This window comes from Lepisma saccharinum, chromosome 20, assembly GCF_977018435.1.
Source record: "Lepisma saccharinum chromosome 20, izLepSacc3.1, whole genome shotgun sequence".
Classification (NCBI taxonomy): Eukaryota; Metazoa; Arthropoda; class Insecta; order Zygentoma; family Lepismatidae; genus Lepisma; species Lepisma saccharinum.
The window spans coordinates 34,314,074-34,336,261 of NC_139248.1; the positions used below are offsets into that span (position 1 = coordinate 34,314,074).

The 22,188-nt window shown below is 37.9% G+C and overlaps 1 protein-coding gene across 3 annotated transcripts in view; it reads left to right on the forward strand.

The window, feature by feature from the left end:
• Window positions 1–22,188, forward strand: part of LOC146003575 (uncharacterized) — a 340,389-nt gene that overhangs the window by 208,690 nt on the left and 109,511 nt on the right. For 2 of the 3 annotated variants that reach the window (XM_083141873.1, XM_083141875.1), the window contains 2 exons: window positions 3,675–3,812; window positions 4,469–4,588. In XM_083141873.1, coding sequence (XP_082997999.1) covers window positions 3,675–3,812; window positions 4,469–4,588 — 258 coding nt within the window. The remainder of the gene's footprint in view (window positions 1–3,674; window positions 3,813–4,468; window positions 4,589–22,188) is intronic. The other variant, XM_083141874.1, reaches the window with a different exon arrangement.

Genomic DNA, 22,188 nt, shown 5'->3' on the forward strand with positions numbered 1-22,188 from the left:
TAAAATTACATACTAACCTCTTTTGTTGAATTAACCATGTAACTACTTGGAAATAGCAAATAGGCCATATTGGGTACTAGGCCATATGTGGACTCTAGTAACATATTAATATGCATAAACTGCTTATGACTTCAGTTTATCAAATTACACAGAAATGTATCAACGGGTACTTTTTAACCCTCCCATGGTACACTTAAAAAAGTTACATGACTGGTACATTTGAGTCCTGGGGACCCGTATTATTAAAAATTGGAAATTTTGACCTTAACCATTTTCTTTAGTGCTCAAAAGTTTTCAGGTACAATATAGATGCTCTCATGAGTTGCTACAAAAGAGATCAAACTTTTTATGAACAGTGTGAGTATAATGTGCGGCTGCATTCTTTACAAATTGGTAATTTGCAACGGTGGCAGTAGTTGTTTGTTTTCCTGTCCTCTTTGATGGGACACAATGCGCATCTTTTACGTTTGGATTTTTCAGTAGTTACTACAACAGCTGGTGGTTCTTCTTGATCTCCTTGTCTAAGCACTAAACCACGGATATCCCTCTGCAGAGTTGGCACCGATTTCCTCTGTTCCAGCAATGGTGTCATCAGAGCTCGTCCCTGTACGGAAACTCTCGTCTTTCAGTCGCCACATTGTTGCTTAAAGCTTCATGAAGAACATGTGCATTTACTCCCGCAATGTCTAACATAGCATAAAACACTGACAATGGCAAACGACGGGTGATTCTCCCACAAAAATAAGTAATACACTTCTGGTCGAGGACATCCACTCCTGCCTTGGTGTTATTGTAAAATTCAATAATTTCTGGCTTACCACTATCTGGATCAGCAGCTTCACAATGATGCATAGTGGAAACTAATACGTCAGACGTCCTCTTCTAACAGTGGGTTTCTTTTTTAGCATATCCATATTTCGCACTCCCAACACTTCGATCTTTATTTGGCAAGAAAGGAGGAGGAATTTCTGTCCTGACTGTCCCGACATATGTGAGTTTTTTTCTATTCCAGTTCACCCAACAGCTCAATTGAAGTGATCCAGTTGTCAGCTGTAACATTCATACTTGTGTTTTCAATAGGAGACACCAAGTCCATTACAACTTGCGTAGGTTTCAGCAGTTTGCACTGATTCGGAGTTAGAGCTGCTCCACTATATATCTTCGCATTCAGGCAATAATGATTCCGAGCGTCTGCAAGAATGAAGATCTTGTTTCCACATTTCCGTGCTTTATATGGAATGTACCAGGTGATTATAATTAAATACATTTTGAATGCACAGCGCCTACGAAATCCCACTAATATCTCATCTACTGTTGTATACTTTCCGACAGAAAAGTTCAGAGCACAGTTTTGGATCAAATGATGAAATATATCAGAAATAGTAGCAGTCTCATCTGTCTTCCTTCTCTCATCACCGGTAGATTTTTCATCGAAGCTAAGACATACTAGAAGAAACAACTCTCTTTTCAAATGCATAGTAGCACGAAAAATGACCCGATCAGTGCTATCAGAGGCAAACAGTCCCTCCCAATTTTCATGGCTTGACTTGAATATTCCTGCCAAGTAAAGTAATCCAAACAGAACTTTCATTTCAACAGGAACCGTAGCTGAAGTAAATGAGGCTTTTGTTTTGTACTGATGCAACAGATGTAATGCCAAGTAAAGTAATCCAAACAGAACTTTCATTTCAACAGGATCCGTAGCTGCAGTAAATCAGGCTTTTGTTTTGTACTGATGCAACAGATGAAATGCCAAGTAAAGTAATCCAAACAGAGCTTTCATTTCAACAGGATCCGTAGCTGCAGTAAATCAGGCTTTTGTTTTGTACTGATGCAACAGATGAAATGCCAAGTAAAGTAATCCAAACAGAACTTTCATTTGAACAGGATCCGTAGCTGCAGTAAATGAGGCTTTTGTTTTGTACTGATGCAACAGATGAACTGCGAAGTAAAGTAATCCAAACAGAGCTTTCATTTCAACAGGATCCGTAGCTGCAGTAAATGAGGCTTTTGTTTTGTACTGATGCAACAGATGAACTGCCAAGTAAAGTAATCCAAACAGAACTTTCATTTCAACAGGATCCGTAGCTGCAGTAAATGAGGCTTTTGTTTTGTACTGTGATGCAACAGATGTAATGCCAAGTAAAGTAATCCAAACAGAACTTTCATTTCAACAGGATACGTAGCTGCAGTAAATGAGTCTTTTGTTTTGTACTGATGCAACAGATGAACTGCCAAGTAAAGTAATCCAAACAGAGCTTTCATTTCAACAGGATACGTAGCTGCAGTAAATGAGGCTTTTGTTTTGTACTGATGCAACAGATGAACTGCCAAGTAAAGTAATCCAAACAGAACTTTCATTTCAACAGGATCCGTAGCTGCAGTAAATGAGGCTTTTGTTTTGTACTGTGATGCAACAGATGTAATGCCAAGTAAAGTAATCCAAACAGAACTTTCATTTCAACAGGATACGTAGCTGCAGTAAATGAGTCTTTTGTTTTGTACCGTGATGCAACAGATGTAATGCAAAGTAAAGTAATCCAAACAGAACTTTCATTTCAACAGGATCTGTAGCTGCAGTAAATGAGGATTTTGTTTTGTAAAGTGATGCAACAGATGTAATTCCCACATTGGTAAATTTCATTACAGTGTCAATCACTGAATCATCAATGAGATAGTTTCACACAACAAACGGATCTGTAGAACACGTATTTTTTGCAGGACCTTTTACACCAGGTAGATAGAAATAATGTTATGAGCAGGTGCTCGTCCTCTCACAGCAGAAACGCTGGACCATTTGTACTTATTTCTGCCATAATAAGTTTTAGAGCTATCTCCCTCAGCCACTACTGTAGTACTACCGTTCCTCCTTGTAATACATTAAAAATTTATAAATTGGGGAGATCAGATTCGAACATTTCAGGCCTCGCTAATGACGTGGTGGTAGCGTCGTCGGCTTGTAATTAAGGGCTCCCGAGTTCGATACCCGGTTAAGGCACATAGTGGTTCAGATCCCGCTTTAAACTGTAAGCCCAATCCCGATTAGCCATACTATGCATGAAGTGAACTTCAATGATTGATTGATTGAATTGTTGTTTTAAGTCCACTTTATGCTCAGAAAGGCTAATCGTGACTGGACGTATATTGGAATCTGAACGACTATATGCCTCCAGCAGGTACTGAACCCAGGACCCCTTGACTACAAGCCGACGACATTACCACTACTCCATCGGGGAGGTACAAGTGGACTTAAAAGCACATAATCAATCAATCAATCGAACATGTCAGCCAAACCAAAATTTCACGTTTAACGTGTGAATTGTTGCCTCAAGATTGTCTCAGCCTTGCATGATGCATTTTGAGTTCTGTGTGTACTGTACAATCTAGCGTATGTACATTAAATGCACCACTGAGTGGAACAATTCAATAGACCTGAATGAGGTGACCCTATTTCATAATTTTTCCATGATAAATTAAACTGTTTTTCCTGAATCGTATTCGTGAAGATTTTGGAGTACTTCCTTGTTAGCTTATGAATCTGTAGTCTATAAAGTTTAAGAACTATTAGAATCTTATATCTTTGGAAGTTCAACAGTGCAAGTTTCTTATTTGTAAATGAACCAATATTATTAGATACACATGAAACTTGTTTCAATTCTTATTTGGAAATATAGAAGGAACATCTAGAAAGAACGGCACATGTTCTGTGGTGCAGTTTGAGTGTGGAACAGGAGAGTGCATACCCGATGCCAGGGTTTGCAACTTCGTTTTCGACTGCGAAGACAGGAGTGACGAGGATTCAGAGTTATGTAGTAAGTAACAATAGAGCCGCAACAGTGTCACAACAGTCTAAAGTAACTAATTGAATGCACGATAGTCGATAATCAAATTATAACGCATGTAGATCAATCATTAAAGAATGAAGTCAATTTTCATAGATAGGAAATCCATAATATTAATAGTGAGTCTCAGATCAGGTCATATAAAATTAAAACATTGTTTACATAATATCATGTTAGTTAATTCACCTAAATGTAAATATAAACTTCCTCTGTAAAATGATAATAACTTAATATTGCAATGTCCAATTTATGAGAAAAAACACAAAAGGATATCTTTCCCAAAATTTTGTTAACAAAAAACATAAACCATTACAAGTGGCGGCGATTGGGTTCCAAAACTAGGGGGCAAGGACAGTTTACTTTCCTTTGGTACATAAGGTTTAGGGCAAAAGTGGCCCCTTACAGAGGAGATTATTCATAATTCTGCCAAAAGGACAACACCAATGAATTCCCACTTGAACCGTATTTCATGTTTGCTAGGATTTTGGTGTCTTCAAAGGAGAAAAACTCACACACATGCAAAAAACAGGTACAAAATTGTATATGCATCTAAATTTAATTATGAAGTAAAATGTTATATTCGTGTAAATGCAAACCCCTATACCTAAGATGGTTTCTTCCTGCAGACATGCGTCCCTGTCCCGAAACGTACTTCAGATGTAAGAATGGTAAATGTATAGACAGCAGTCGGGTCTGTGATTTACAAGATGACTGCAAAGATAAAAGCGACGAGGCGGATGTATGTCGTAAGTACAAGTATTGTTTAAGCTCATTCTACATTGATCCTGAACCTGAAACTATTAGATTGTATAATGTTATGATACCTAAATTTGTACTTGAAGTATTTTCAATTTTTTGGCATTGTAGTAACATACTATGACATATGGTTAATGACGAATTCACTTTAGTGGTAGATATACTCATCAACTTGTGTATTACACTGTAAACATCTGATATAAGAAATGACGATATATGACTATTAATCCGACTACCATAAAATAATAACCGTGACCGTTTTCAAACAATTACATTGTTGAACAAATTAATTAATTAAATTTCAAGGATTCAAGTTTTAAAAATATATTTATGGTGCACACAACTGGAATTTGTAATCATTAACTATTTTTATGCACGATACGATAAAAAATATTCAAATTTAAATAAATAATATACAGTTGTGTCTCATTTTCTAAATCAACAGGAAAACCGTTAAATTTTAACGGTAGAACTTTATAAATTCCACTGTAACTTCCAGCAGTGTACATCATGAATAAATAAAACCTCACATCGCACCGATACTAAGGTTTCAAAGCAAGGTAAATATTGCTAGTAGACTCAATGTTTGGTTGTCTAAAAACCGCTTCCAATATTTAGAAACGCATTAACTCAACTCCTTCATTTATGTTCATCGCATTCTTTCACTTTCTGACTATACTCTGTACCGAGTATCTTTGGAACAAGCAAATGAAAACCAGTCTCTGCGAAAGTAGTGACGCGAGACGGCTCCACCAAGGAACACGTGAAAGGGAACGGGTTTGCATGGAGGTGGAAACTACTGCAGTTACTAACCTTTGCAGCAGCATGAGCTGCTTTGCTCCCCCCACTCTCTCTCTCCCCTTGTTCCACAGATTCCCGGGATAGAGTATAATACCGATTACTAACTTTTCCAAATATACAGGGTGTCTCATAAGTAATAGCGCAAACTGATAGAGCTGAAAGTACACGATAATAGAAGCAAAAAGTCTCAGTAAACATGGGTCTGCAAACGAGCTGTTTTCGAGATAATTGCGAATGTGTGGTTACAAGCCGCCACTGATGTCAATGTTTGTAAACGTCGTCCTAGTTGGTAAAATGCTAATAATGTGTGCGAATGTGTGGTTAGATTGCATTTTGTAAACACCAAGTGCTTTACTCCTTGCACGTTCCGAGGTTTGCTCTTTGTTTACAAAATAGAACATTTCCGAGAGGTGGCGTTGTAATCAAACAGAATGGATACAATCAGTACACAGTCTAATCGTACTGTGGGAGTGACTTTTCTTATTGTATTATAATATTTTACCAAGTAGGACGAGGTCTCCCCGATGGCGCAGTGGTAGCATCGTCGCCTTGTAATCAAGAGGTCCCCGGTTCGATACCGGGTGGAGGCACTTAGTGGTTCGGATCCCACCTTAAACTTTAGGTCCAGTCCCGATTAGCCTTACTGTGCATAAAATGGACCTAAAACACCAAATTAACCAACCAACCAACCAACTAGGACGACGTTTACAAACAATGAAGTCAGTGGCGGTTTGTATCCACACATTCGCAATTATCTCGAAAACGGCACGTTTGCGGATCCATGTTTACTGAGACTTTTTGCTTCTATTATCGTGTACTTTCACCTGTGTCAGTTTGCGCTATTACTTTTGAGACACCCTGTAGGATATGCTTTGTTTATAAACCCACTTTATGCTTACAGAGGCTAATAGGGATTGAACCTATTTTACTTTACAATGGAACCCGAACCACTCTGCAATGCCTCCACATGAAATCACGCCCGAGACCCCTTGATTACACGACGATAGCGTTACAATTATGTAACAACTAAGCCCAGCGACAGGTTAAGTTTGCAGCAGGTTTTATGTATTAATCCGCGCGACAACAGGGCTCAGAATCTTCCTTGCCACTCTTGCCTCAACCACCGAGCTGTTCATATCGCAGACAATGAGAAAATCTGCAGTAGCCTATTGCCAATCGCTCAACAGATCAAAACCCGTTCACGTATATCAGGCGGAATATGTTTTTGATTCTTTTTGTTTCCTGAACCATACAATTTTTAAAGGACTTTCTGTGCATAAACTACGTAATAATTGAGTCATTGCTTAATATAAATCGCGAATTATCTTCGAAACACGAGGGCGTGTGTATGTGTCGAGCAGGTGAAAAACGAAAAAGAAATAAAAGTAAACGACAGCCCCCTCTTTAATGTAATGGTGAGTTACTGTTTTTGGTTTAGAAATAATTACATTTGTTAAAAACTGGGTTGTTTCGTTCGAAATACACACGTTACTATAAGACACACGCACTTCAAGTTTACATAAAAAAATAAGGATTTGTTATTGGTGATATTACACAATAATGTAGTGTATTGTCAGCTACTAGTACTCTGTTTGGTTTCAATTCATGAATCACTTGGCTAAAACAGGATTCAAATCTTGGTCTGTCCATTTCTTGGTAATAATCCAACTTTCCCTTTCTTTGCACACGGAACAGTAAACATGCGTCTTCAACAAAGCATTCATTACTGCCAATGTGTGAGGCAATAAGCTTCCCTCTCCACCTTTCCCGTCGACCAACCCAGTGCTTAGTCCCTTCAATGAAAGACTGGCCACACTTTGTTCAATGTACGCCGCATTGACAAATAATAAACATGTTTCTTCTCACGGCAATATCTTTTAATACCGCGGAGATTCTTGTTTTGTCAAACAAATAATAGTTTCCTTATTCTGCACTCAAACAAACCCAAAATCATTCAACACCCTAGACGCAGTCGTGCACACATTGACAGCAAATCACTCTTACTTGGCTGTGATATTTGAAAGTCCATTGCGGTGGAGTATAAACCTTGTGCACGTTCTTCCAAATCAGTCAGCGGAGAAATCATTAACACCACCATTCTTGAACGGCAAGAGGCCTATTCTTGCCTGGTGCTTTCATCTTACATGTTAAACTTTTCATCGCATAAATGGAATGTTCGCTGAAACCTGTCAGCACTGGCGTTATTTTCGTCACCTCAAGCTCTGTTTCATTTTGATTTGTTGCCGTAAGGAGGAATATACATTTAAAACAACTTGCTTGACTTTAAAGAACTTTTCCCAAAGTAACACTCGGGAAAAACCGCGCACCGAACAGGACACCTGGATTCAGCCATTTTCGCCGTTGTATAGCACGATTAGCAACGAATCAGGATAATAACAGGGTGAAAATATTGCGGTGAGCAACACTGGTATCACTGATTCCACGCGCTATGCAAACAACGTGTTCCAGCCCCTCTCGACTCGCTTATGAGTTTCAGTGTTCCTTTCGCACAACCGACAGCCCAGTTGGCGGATCTGCGATTAGAAGTTCGTCTGCTCAGTGATTGCAACCAATCAAGTCCATACCTGTTAATGTATGTATTATTTTGTCTATATATTACAAATTAAATAACTGTTTTGTGGCAAGTATACAGTTATGTCGGAATAGAACCCGTCTCAGTGGAACTATATTCTGTGAGACCGTTTGGGTCTACATATGTGAAAGCCTGCTGCAAAGTTAACTTGACGCACAGCTTATATTGATTATTTAAAATCTAATTCTGATATAAAATGGAGAGTATCCTAAGCTAAATTCTAAAATCAAGGTATAAGAAAATGAAGATATTGATTTGCATAAAAATTTGGGAAAAAGGTACTAAAATTATTTTTAACTTCTAGCGTACATGTGATAAGTAGGGGCGGATTTTTGCATATTTGCATGTTTTTTACCTTAAGGAAAATTGATGTGCTCTCAACGGATTTATCCATTTCACTTTATGTGGATTACTCTGGTAAAGAGTTATAGTGCATAGAAATGCATATTTGGGACGTTAGTGCATATTTTAATTTAACGTGCATATAATTTGCATATATTGGGAGTAATTTTCATGTACGTAATTGTTTGTTTCAAGTTCGTCTGCTTCATTTCCCCCGTTCTTTGTGTTAGCATTACTAAATAGCTTACTTCTGTCTGGTCATGGACACTAGTTGGGCCAAGGAAATTCCATAGCTCATGGTGTTGCAGTTGTAGGTGGTCTGGTTGCGAATATCGAGAAAACCCACCGTTTCATCAACCAACGACTGGTGTTGTAACTGAGATAGCTTCCATGGGATTTGTGTACTTATTGATATATTTAATGCCATTTTTATGGGCGTATAATACGGTTCTGGTTTTGGTAAGGAAAATTCTCAACACATTTTATGTAAATAGAAATATGCTTTTATTATTTTTTGGTCTAACGTTGTGCATTAATTCCCAAAAAATCTCACGCGACAAATAGCGTTTGTTCGACTCCCATGTTACGGTTGGTGCGAACAATAGATTCATAGTGCAGACGGTTTGCATTATCTGTCTATATTACATTTATCTCTGTGCGAACTATCGCCACCACAAGTGCGCGTTAAATGTAGCAATGTGCTTCCTTTGAACTGATGGTTAAGGTGATGGATTTACATTCGGAGTGTTTGCAGTTTCAATTCCCGCACTAGGCCATCCAGACCATTGTGGTATGTCTGTAGTTGTACCATTGTGTTGTTAATTGAATTAAAATTGTGATAAAATTTCGTTGATAGTTTTGAACAAAGATTAGATTTTGTTTCTTTATTTGTCCATCCAATCTCTTTTCGATATTGTTCAAAAGAAAATAGTACCAGGAAAACTTGAGATGCTGAATTGGAGCAATGGCTTCCAGAAACACAGGTTTGAAGTTCCTGAGACGGGTGATTTCACTGTTGCAGAGGGAACATATCCAGGGTTTGCCTGGTTATTCCACAACTGAAATGTTTCTATTTATTAGAAATGATGAATACAGAAAAATCCATTTTACATCAGAATATCAACACAAGAAATGAAACGAACAAATACTGTCCAGTGCAGTGGCGTCGCTAGGCCCTTTTAGGGGGGGCTTCAGCCCCCCCAATCCCTCGATAAGCCCCCCCAATATTTAGCTATTATTACATACAGTATTTCGAGAAAACATATTTGAACAATTGTTAATGCAGGAACATACCTCTAGATACATATTCTCGGAAAGAATCGTTTCGTTGTGACATAATTTTTTCTTAAACCACGATCTTACATCTGACACGTCATGTCTTTAGCTGGTAACAGTGCAAACGATCGCCGTCATTTGTTCTATTTTCACAACGGTTGCTACGCGAGGAAACGGTAGTGGTGCGTTTTGTGTTACGGAGTTTGTGATATTGTGTTTGTTATCAAAGCTTTTTGTGACATTTACTGTTGTTCGTACAACAATAGACAAATTTATTATTCGAAGTAAATGTTCGTGCAGTTAAATGTTTGTGCAGAACTAAAAAATCTAAGTAGCACTAGATGGGCTTGCCAAATAAGGTCTCTACTTGCGGTGAGAAAAACTTATGATGCTCTTTTGAAATATCTGAGGAAACCATCAGATTCAGCAGATAAATGTACAGCCCTAGGCCTTTATGAATTCTTGAGAAAATTCTCAACCATGATGTCTCTGTTTATTTTCATTGAGCTTCTGTTCATAACAAAAATTCTCAATAACAAGTTGCAGTCACCAAGCCTTGATATTGCGGAGGCAATTGCAGGTGTTAATGCAGTGCTTGACACTTTACGAAATGCGAAATGAAGAATATTTTAACTCTGTATACAAAGAGGCAGAGTCATTTGCGAAACAGAAGGTAACTTTTCAATGAAACAAGTGTTGAATATTATTCAAAAGTTCACAAACGTGTTCACACATTACCATCATCACTGAAAGGCCACGTTGTAAATGAAACCCTGGGCCACAAAACTGATACCGATAAACCTGCATTCTGCGGATTTTTTTACACTATCGTTGATCGAATGATAAATGAGCTGGAAAGTCGTTTCAAAGATAAAGCAACTTCCAGTGTTCTTTTTGGAATTCAGCATATGCCACCTTCTTTACTTACAACACATTTTGACTTATTTTTGAACCCTCAATTCTTGAGTGGTTTTTGTGACTATTTTCAATTACAAGTGCCGATCGCTGAAATCATGGTTGCAAAAAATTACCTAAATAACTTGACGTACACCATCACATCCATACTACATTTAATGCACGCCATTCCAAAAGAAATGTTTCCGAACTTATGCAGAATGTTGCAAATTGCAGTGACAATTCCTGTGACATCAACATCGTGTGAGAGGAGTTTTAGCTGTTTGAAGAGAATCAAGACATTTTTGCGTAATAGTATAGGCCAAGACAGACTTTCCTCACTTGACATACTGGCCATAGAAAAGGAAGTGTGTCATGAATTGTGTTATTGATAATTTGGAAGAAATTCGAACCGCAGAGTACAGCTGATACATAAAGACATAGTTCACCAGCATTAGAAAAACAGGATAAGAATTTCCATCTGTTTTCATAAAAATTAATGCAGTAAGTCTATGTTAGTTTTAATTCCTTATGATTGTTATATATTATTGTCTTATTAATTACTTTGGTATTTTCAAACATTAAAAATATTTACAATAGTAGTAAGTCATGTATCTGGTTGCAGCCCCCCCAAAGCAGATGGCCTAGCGACGCCACTGGTCCAGTGGCATCTTGTGAAATGGAAAGAACGTTTTGAATATACAAAGACTTACTTTTTGACAATCGCAAACATGAAAATATCGATAAATAACATATATTTTTTGAGATGCTAAAAAAGAATAAGATATTGATTAATTCAACGAAAAGTGCATAGTGCTTCAAACAAGATATGTATATTATTATAATTGCAATACTGTAGTTTTTATGACGGTTTGTAGTCATAATTCCCTTGGTGATGAAACGTGAGCCAGCTGCAGTAATATTCTGATGGTTGGAAAACTAACCTAACCTGTAAAGATTGCTTGTCCGTGCTGTGATTGCATACGTAACTCGGAGAAATTCCCGAGAGAGGGCAGCTGCTTACGGGGATAAATTGAGCTGGAAGCCAAAGTTACAAATTTAACCGCTAGAGATCGCTCTTTGTATTAATTTAAAAGGGAACAAATACTAGTTGAATTAGTATTAAACATTATTAAACTTTTTGTAGAAATTTCAGTTTATTCATTAGAAACTTAACTACCATCAAATATTTATTTTTAAATTCACGTGAATATTTTTTAATCTAATTGTCGCTCGATGAGGGACATTTTGACTAAGCCAAGCGTCAGGTTAACCTTGCAGCAGGTTTTATGTATCAATCCGCGCGGGAACTGAGCACAGAATCTTCCGTGCCAGTCTTGCCTCAACCGCCGAGCTGCTTACATCGCAGACACTGAGAAAATCCACAGTATTGCCAACCGCACAACACATCAAAACCCGCATGCATGTCAAGCGGAATATATTTGTGTTTCTTTTTGTCTCCTGAAACATAACATTTTAGAAGTACTTTCGGCGCATAAATTATTTTAAAAAATGTGTCATTACTTAATATAAATGCGAAAAATCTTCGAAACATGAGAGTATTTTTCCCAGGGGGGCAAACAAGTCACATTTCCCCCAAAAGAGTGTAGTTCCCTAATAACATTGCTTAAATTTGAATTTATTGTGTTAATGCAATAATTAACACATATTATTGTGGCTAAAATGAAATTATATGTGTGAAATACATAATTTTTGGTTGACTTTCATTTTCCAGGAAGGGAACGGACCCCTTGCCCCCCCTTCCGGACGCCCATGAGCATGTGTGTATCTTTCGAGCACGCAAAACTAAAAATAAACAAAGATATAAGAAAACAACGACAGGCCCTCTTGAATTTAATGACAAATTATTGTTTTTGGTTTATAAAAAAATACGTTTATGAAAACCTTTGTTACTGTAAGACACACGCACTTCAAGTTATACCAGCAAAAAAAAAAAAAAAGTATGATTTGTTATTGTGGATATATACAATCAGGTGCATTGTCTGCTGCTATTATTCTGGTTACAATTTATGAATCACTTCACTAAACCAGGATTCAAATCTTGGTCTGTCCATTTCTTGCTAATCATCCATCCCTTTCCTTGCACGGAACAGTAAATATATGCGCCTTCAACAAAGACGTCATTGCCGTCAGTGGGTGAAACAATAAGCCTCCCCCTTCCCCTCTCCCTTTCTCGTCGGTTTCTTCAGCCCTGGCGGTGGTTTTGCATGGTGATATATATATATAAAAAAAATCAATATAACGCCCACGCCCCTCCCAGAGTTAAAGCACGTCTGGTCCAAATAATAAACATGTTTCTTCTCACGGGGATATCTTTTAATACCGGGGACATTCTTTTGTAGTCAAAGTAGTTATGTTCCCGGATTGAGTCCGATAAATCAATTGATTGGAAAAGATCGATGAAAGATCAATTGATGATAAAGGGCAGTGGACAAGGAAGCATTGTTTGTATTTTGGTGGAAGGCCAGAAATGGGCGGGGTTTAAGATATGGGTGAGAGATTTGATTGGTTGTTTGGATGAGGAGATGATGACGTCATAGGTGTTTTGAGTTATGATTGGTTGAAGAGTTTTTTGACCCCGGAACGGGAAATTCCCGAGCTTGATTTCAACAGGAAATTACTGAGTCAGTTGAATGATGATTAAAATGTTGTCTGAGAAAGGTGAAAGGTTATAGATAAGAGGTTGAGGTTTAGAAAATGTTGTGTGAATCACGTGAAAATCACGTGATAGGAAATTGTTGATTCGGGCCGATTCTGAGAATTTCCCGCCAAAATCACGTGAAAGTCACGTGACCGGAAATTCCTGGCTCGGGTTAATGTTCGAGTGAACAAGCAGATATTGTTATTATTTGGCAGGGTTCCAAAAATGTGTGGAGTTTGAGATAGAGGTTAAAAGGGTATAGATAACGGATGGGGAATGTTTTACTGTTGTTTTTTTATTTTATTATGTTTGTTTTTCGGTACAGAGGTTGATTTAGGTTTTCGAATTTAATGACGCATTCAGTATAGAGGTCAACAACCTGTCTTTGAGAAGCCGGGAAAATGTTGCTGACTCATTTGATTCAAAGATCGTTGTATTAATTTAAGAATACAAAAAGTATTTATTTGGACATGTTTAAGGAAAATGACGTAATAGGAAGAAGGGTATATATATGTAGACGGTATAAAAAGAACGAGAGTGTGTCACAATGGCAGAGTATTACATAACGTTTCCGGAGAAAGCTCTGAATTTCTACGAGATAAGTTACGAAGAGTTTTGGGAAGTCATAGAATCCTGCGGCGATATCGATACCGATCGTGAGGCTGTACAGCGAGTGTTGAAACAGTTCCCGTTTATGTACGTAGCACTACGTGAAGCTCCATGGTGCGGATGTTACCTGTTCAATAGATCGGGAGAAGCAGTCCATCATTCCTGCGAGACGTTGAAGGAGATAGTGGAAAGAAAAAAGTTTACGGATGAGAGAACAGGATTTCCCAGTCACAAATGTTCGTGTGAACTCATTCAGAGGAAGGATGAAGATGAGATTGCTGAAGCTTTAAAACAAAGAGTGAAAGAGTGGCTTGCCGTGTTAGTGAACAAAACTATTTTGTGGTGTACTACCTGCAACCGTTCTCTACTACGTAAATTAGAAGGACACCCCTGTTTTCCAGTGTTATCTTCGAATCGTCTTGGTTTTTCCAGAGCCCTGTTCGATAGTGATGTAGAAGATACTGTGCCGGTACCGTTATCACCAATACCTGGAACCCCATCACCTATTGTATCAGATTGTTTTTCTTTGGCTGATTTATGAAAGTGTTCAGTTACCCCTGCTACCGATTTTCGGGGCATTGTAATAACTACCTATCAGTCGATTCTCGATACAAAACTTACGAAAAGTGGCCTGTAGGATTACAACAGACACCTGAAGAGTTAGTGACTGCAGGATGTTACTATTCAGGCCACGGTGATAGAGTACTGTGTTCATATTGTTTTTATGGCTTTTGTGATTGGACACCGGAAGATTGTCCTGTTATAAGACATCTGGCAGCAGTGCCCCATTGTAGTTTTATACAAAGTGTTGCATTACTACATTATAAGGTCGAATGTAAATATTGTGCTAATAGAGAAAAGTCTGCAAAACAAGTTATTGAAAAAAATGCAGATTCTGTAATGATTTGTAAAATCTGTTTTTTGAATGTTTGCGATATAGTGTTTCTCCCGTGCAGACATTTTGTCAGTTGTCGATCCTGTGCCTCACAACTCGATAAGTGTGCTATATGTCGTGGATCTATTAAAAATACATTGACAGTTTTTACCTGTTGAACAATGGATGTATGTTTTTTGGACGTTCAAGGTTTACGAGGAAAAGACGGTGAATTTGTATGGAAAGAAGTCGGAATATTGAAGTCTCCTTTTGAATGTACATTTGATTATTTAGTAAAACCTCCATACGGTCTACATTTGTTAAGTGAAAAATATCGTCGTGTGAATTATTGGCTCCGTGCAAACAAACACGGACTCTCCTGGGAAAATGGTTGGGTACCGTATGAGAAGTTAGGAGATCTTTTATATTCTGTACTTGTAAATGAAAATGTGTATGTTAAAGGTACTGAAAAAACTAAATGGTTGGAAAAATGTATCGGAGAAAAACGTATGAGTACGTTAACCGTAGATAATATTGAAGAATTTGGGTGTCCAAAATTGGAGAGTGTGAAACTTTCGGTAGAGAAAAAGAAATGTAGAGAACATAGTGAATCAAAAAATGTGAACAAAACCTGTGCAGTTGAAAATGTTTGGAAAATGTACCATTTCTACTGTAATAGAGAAAAATAAAAAAATGTTTAACCTTTTTTTCAAATGTTTTACTTACAATTTAATAATATACATATAAAGATATACATTTACAGTAAAAATACATAATGGATAATAAAATTATTTATAATATCAATGAATGTCCAAGATTGTGTTGAAGATATATTTCAATCATCAATTCGTTGTACCAGAGAACGTGAAAATGGCTTATCAGGTTTTCCGGTACTTCTTTTCTTTCTGAAAACATATTCTTTTCGATACAATGCACAAAAGTCTGTATATGTGGCTGTAATTTATGATAACGTTCGTTCGTTAATTTTCTTAAGGGTGTGAAAAGTTCACAAAAAAATAAATGTAGTTCCGGGGGTGTAAAAATAAAAGCATCCGGTGAGGAATGTTGATACATGGAAATACAACGTTTTCCGAAAAAATTTACAGCACTGACAGTAACATTCCCTGTGACGAGATAATTAAATCGTCGACCTGTTTCGATGTAATTAAGTACATCAGATTTCAAACCACACAATTCTCTAATCTGTGAAGAATTAATTCGTACGGGTAATATTCCTTGTTGCGAAAACTCCCATACCAGATTGAAAGGTGTTTGTTTTTCGAATCCTACTGCTACATATTTGGTTTTTTCTGTGTTCAGAAAGTATATATTTGCAAGATAAAGATCCAAACAGACATCTATGTTGTGCAGTTCCGAACATTCGGTTTTATTTTGGGAAGAACTGTTTTCTTGACGTATTTTCATGAAATCACAATCCTTTGTCACATCCGGTTCACTCTCGATCGGTTCAGTTTTTATAACAGGAATCTCAATTTTGGTAGGGGGCAGACGTCTACGTTTTCTACATCTAGAAACACCATCCATATGAGTAATACGGTCTAGAAGCTGATCATGTTTTTCCATTGTAGAATTTTTGACCGGTTCCATGATGTTTTCACTAAAGGTGTCAAGATGATACTGAGAGTGAGCAGAATCATCATACATATTTTATATAGAAATCACCTTATACACTCCCGAACTGGTTTGATGGAACGACACACTTGTGCTCCTTTAGGACACTTTGAATGCGGTAAACATTTGAAGATCTGACGAAAACGGTGTAAAATATATTCATCTTTACTGACACCCGGTGGGAATATCCGGATGAAATCCCTGGTTGTGACGTGATGTGCTTTATAATAAGCATATACACAACAGTAATGTCCGCAAGTTGTAGCAAATATTCCTTGTAAGGGGGTATTATTGTGAGTCCAAATAGAGGAATGACGGTTCAAGAATGTTATGAATTCTGGGTAATAGGGGTGGAAACCGTATGAATCAAAATATTCTGCCTTATTGTTTTTGTCGAAATAGAAAGCAACCCAGTGTGTTCCTTCGGAATCGGAAGTATCCGTGTTTGCGATTATCAAAGCAGGGGTGGAGAACGTTCGAGGCAGAAGATCTCTCGGGTAAACACCACAAAAAATTGTTTTGGTGGAACAATTGTGAGATAAAATATGTCTGATCTGTGATGTGTTCATGTCGGATACGTTTATAATAAAGTACACAAACACGATAGTCTTTTTCTATTACGATACAGGTAGGTTTCTGTGGCAGAAAACAGGAATACACCAAATTTATAGAGTAAAATTGTTAGGTTTATTAGTGAAGGATAGCACCTCTGTCTTTTGTCACATCCAAGGCCACTTCGAATTCAGCATAGAGAAGACAGGTAACATTTTCCGACAGTTGTGGAGAAAACTGCATTTCTACTCCTAAGGTACCTTGTTCCTGTAGACTGATGTGTGTATCGTTTCCTGAAAAATCTGGTGTAATGTCGTAAATTAGAAAAAATGATCCGTTTTCAAACATCTTCCTTGTTATCTGATGTCCATAATTATTGTGATGGATACCTGTGCCGGAAAAGAGAGTTTGGTAGGCACGTGTTACTAAACCGCTATTCCCTCCTGTACTGATTCGTAAAGGTTCAGAAGGTGTGAGCTCTCCATTTTTTACAAGATGGAAAGAAGATAGGTTAAAACTTCTAAAGTCGAACGGATTTTTTTTACTGTCTCCGAGAAAGCTGGCGGTGGATACCATAGTAAAAAGAATAACATTCGGAAAAGGACCTTGAAAAGCATTGTCGATAGAAATCTGCTGCGTTCCTGCAACGTAAGAGTATGCCTTGATAATACTTCTTGTGAACGGATAATGTGCAGGAGCGTAAGAAAGTGCTCTGTCTATAGCCAAACTGGTGCTAGGAGTAGGAATGACGTGATTTATTTCGAGAGCAGCTTTTAAAATTTTTATTTGTACGCTAGGTGAATCTTGATCTCCCCAGATATAAAAAGCATCACGTGACTTGATAAGTTCGATACGTACTTCCACACCATTGAGTAGATATTTAGGCTGATTGAAAAAATCTATGTGGAGTTTTCCCATAAGTTCCATTTCGGCTGTTACTTCCATAGGATTTCCTGATGACGGAACGTACTGGAAAAATTTTTTTCGGGTGGTGAAACCTTCGTTATTGGTTGTGATTTTATCTTGGTTTCCAGGTGTGTCCAGGTACCATAAAGCATTAGTAAGATGTGTATTTGCAGCATCAGTACCGTAATTGAGAAGTACCTCAAAAATCGATTTGTATGCATAATTGTTGTCAGCATTTGTTACAGATATACCGTTGATAGCAACGTTACATTGTGAAAATATAGTATTGAGGAGATAATTTACTACCCCACAATTTTTTGTGGTTGCATTATCGGTCGGCAAAGCACTCATACGACTCCCATCTTGTTTAACCATCTCCACCTGTAAACGAAGATAAACAGATGCAAGATCCAGAAAATCTGTTGCTGTTGCAGGTATGAGAAATGGTATCACGTTCTGGTTATCGATGGATGCAATAGGTTTGTAGGTAACAGTGTAGGTTTTTTCGACATTTTGTTGAATAGGTTTTTTCCGAAAAAGATCGAACTGTGAAATCATACACGTGTTGTCCTGCATCATTGTGTAAAAATATTTTTGACTTTGATAGTCTGTTTGATTTTTCTGATCCTCGAGGTTCTAACACGGGTACCTGAATGTTTTAACATCGAATGAGTATTTTTTCTTGTAATTCTTCTTCTTATACTCGAACCTGTCAGAGAATCGATTTTTTATCGGACGGTAGAGTTCTCATACGACTTCCATCTTGTTTAATCATCTTCAGCTGTAAACGAAGATAGACAGGTTCGAGAAACGAAGTTACATTCTGGTTATCGAAGGAAGCAATAGGTTTGTACGGAATAGTATGTTTTTCTGAAAAAGGTCGAACTGTGAAATTACCCAGGTGCTGTTCTGTATCATGATGTAAAAATATCTCTGACTTTGATATTTTGTCTGATTTTTCTTTTACGTGTTTTCCTAGATTTCGATGATGTTTTTCGACGTTTTACGGATGTACGTTTTTTCTTGATTCTCGAGGTTCTAGCACGGGTACCTGAACGTTTTAACATCGAATGGGTATTTTTTCTTGCAATTCTTCTTCTTATACCCGAACCTGTCAGAGAATCGATTTTTTGTTGTGCTCTAGTTTTAAGATTCTGACCGGCTTCACGTATTCGCTGACGAACAATAGTTTTCGGGGTTTGCTGACTTGTGTGACGTTTTTTTTTCTACGCATTTGTATTTTTGCGTAAAAAAACGTCACAATTTCTCATTTCCTTCGTACGCTTTGCGTCTTGTTTGTTTCCCCGGATTATAATTTATTACGCTAGAGGTCTCCACCGACCCCTTGCTCCGTGCTTGCTTCCCGAGCAGAAAGCAGCAGTAAGTTCCGATCCTGTAATCATCGCGAAAAGAACGACGTGACTTTGCGTCACGAGCGTGAGAGAGAATTTTACGTGCGCCGCATGGTTAAGTGTGCACGTTGCCTCGCTGGCGAGACTTAACCCAATTTTGAATTCTTCTCTTTTTTGCGCGCACAAAGAATTAGTTTTCTCTCTCCACAAGCATTGGACTTTATATCGCGAAGCACTTTTATGGAAGGGTGAGTTTGACGAATGTACCTAGGTGCTCACTGCCCAGTTTGATTTGGGTGTTTTCTCCAGTAACACGAATTAGTATCCATGTTGGTGATTGAATACGAACCCAGAGATGTTCCTACGTGTGACTCCAATATCCTGAAGGCGAGACGTGAAGGAAGCCACGACTTGTAGTGTCTGCCGTATCTGGTTGTGAGAGATTGCTGTTTGGTACTCTGTGCGAAATCTAATGGAGGTATGTACTGTGTTGTTTTCTCCCTCCTTTTGATTGCAAAAGAATGCAAGTTCGCGCACTGTGATGGGTTGGAATACGTTTAATTTAACCGGATCGAAAATATAAAGAAAGAGTGTATTAGGACTAAACGACGAATCGGCAAAAAAGGCTAGTTCGCTTCAAAAATCATTATTACAGCACTTCGTCACACCCCCTAGTGTCAAACTATCTTTTGGATTGCACATTAATAGTAACGCAAACGAACTTGCGGCATTCTTCGCCATAATTGCAAGCGTAGACCCTGGCGTACGCGAGCTATTTGCTATTTATAATTGCGATTTTCCTAAAAAATGTAAAAATAAGACGCACACGGGGACTGGCACCAATAAATAAGTAATTTACTGGGAGCATCAAATGTCATAGAAATTATAAGATTGTTTATTGCCAAAAGAAATAAAAATGATACGTAATATAAGAGGTTAACATATCGACAAATTGTAATGTTCAAAATTCTTTGATATGTTCAGAATTATAACCAGCATTAAGTAATGAGGTTCAATTGGAACTGGTGGGCGTATTAGCATTCGCTGGAACTTTGTAATTTTTGCGTAAAACGCATGTATATAATCACTGCCACGTCTAATGACAAGACAAAGAATGACAGTTAGAAATTGTTAACGTTATAGTTCGAAGGAAGTTAAAAAAAAAAGGATACGTAAAATTAGAATTGTACGTCATAAAACTATCCTTTTTATATTGTTGTTATTGGAGAAATTTACTGTTTCTTGTTCATGATTGGATATAAATAAATTTGTTATTCAAAAGTATTTTTCGAAACTTTCATACAATTCTGTGCCTCTCCTTTTGTTAATAAACTTTGCGTAAAGTAAAACACTAAAGTAACGAATCTATTATTGATACCAAAAAAAAGAACTAGTGTTGAAGCATATAGTAGACGATGTAGTTTGTTGCATGTAGTTATTATGTGTTATGCGATAATTTTTCTAAATTGTAGTAGTGTAATTTTCCACGATATTTTGTGATCATTTATGTTTGCCTACAATTCCTCTCTTGATTGGTAAGTGGGGAACAATTTATCCTCGCGTTATATTTGAATTCGCACGATAATAGGCATTGGCTCTCTTTGAGACTGAGGGGGTAGCCCTAAAGGCTGGCCGTAACCTTCAATAATTTTGAATTTGTATCTGTTGGTTGTTGCTTTACTTTAAGCTTGTGCATAAATAGATCCCGGACCTTTTTCACGCTTCCCTTGAGATTAATTTGTTCTATTTCTTCATGCACACAACCAGCAGGTTACAAATTTCCTGGTACCAGAGCAGGTTATATTAATCTGTACATCTCAAATTTTACAAAATTTTTTTCCCTTGCTTACCTTTTGATACTTGTTCCCCCCTTTTTTTGGGTCCTTAACATTTTTTTTTTTTGACAGCCATACATCCCCCCCTTTTCCTTTTTTGTACGTCTAGATATTTTTTTTATCATTATGCCGCCACCAGAGTTAAACGACTTTAATGATTTAGTAACATTCCAACAAGAACAAACCCCCCCCCTTTGTTTTACCACCACCTCCCTCTCTCACGGGTCCGCATTTTGTACATGCTACTCAGGTTACCGCTCAGGTACCGTCGGCGCAAGCTACAGGGGCTTTAACCTCAAATGTTCCCACCATGCCTTCTTCTCCCTTGCCTGTTACGACTGTTCCGACCGTAATGGCCCCTTCCTCACCCAGTTTGGCGTCATCTTCCCATCCAAACGGAGATACGCATATTCTTCATAAAATTATGCTGAAGAACTTAGACACCCGTGTGAACGCCCTACCCATGTGTGACGGTCGTAATCATATTGTCTTATTTACCTTTATGTTGGCTCTCCAACGCCTTGTAACTTCTCATCAATACCCTTTACTTTGGTTACTTCACAATGTTATTCGCCGTACCGAAGGGGTCCTACAGACTCTTTGGGCTACAGCTCTTGCATCTTCAATGTCTTGGTCACATATGAAATCTTACATATGGCGCCATTCGGTCCCTATGTCTCTATATAACACCTTAGTTAATGACTACGTCACTCGTCCCCAACGCGAGGGAGAGACTCTCCACCTTTACGTGTCGGACGTGCATGATTCGGCGGAGGCCTTGGCATTGGGCTGGGATACAAATATTTTGGTCACGTTTATTTTACAACACCTAAACAATACATCTACAAATTGTTTATTATTTCAATCCCGCCCTCAGTCTATGCCCGAATTGGTAACTCTTGCCCACTCTATTACACCCCTAGAGATGCAAAACGCATACTCCCAACGCCAATCAGGTAGGATTGACCGGCATGTGGATTTGCCACTGCCTACAGCTACCACCCGAGATCAGAGTTCACGACGTTCTTCACGTCCATTTCAGTCCTTTTATTGTAATTTTTGTCATCGAGCTGGACATTCTGATTCACATTGTCGACGGCGCCCTCCTTCTGCCCAACATACAGCTTATGAATCTGCTCGTCGCAGATAATAGAGTATTGTGTATAGTTGACACAGGATTGATTTTTTTTTTTCCCTTTATTGTGTATTGTACTATTGCAAATCTAGCAACAATTAAGAGTATTTATTCGCTAACATTTAATG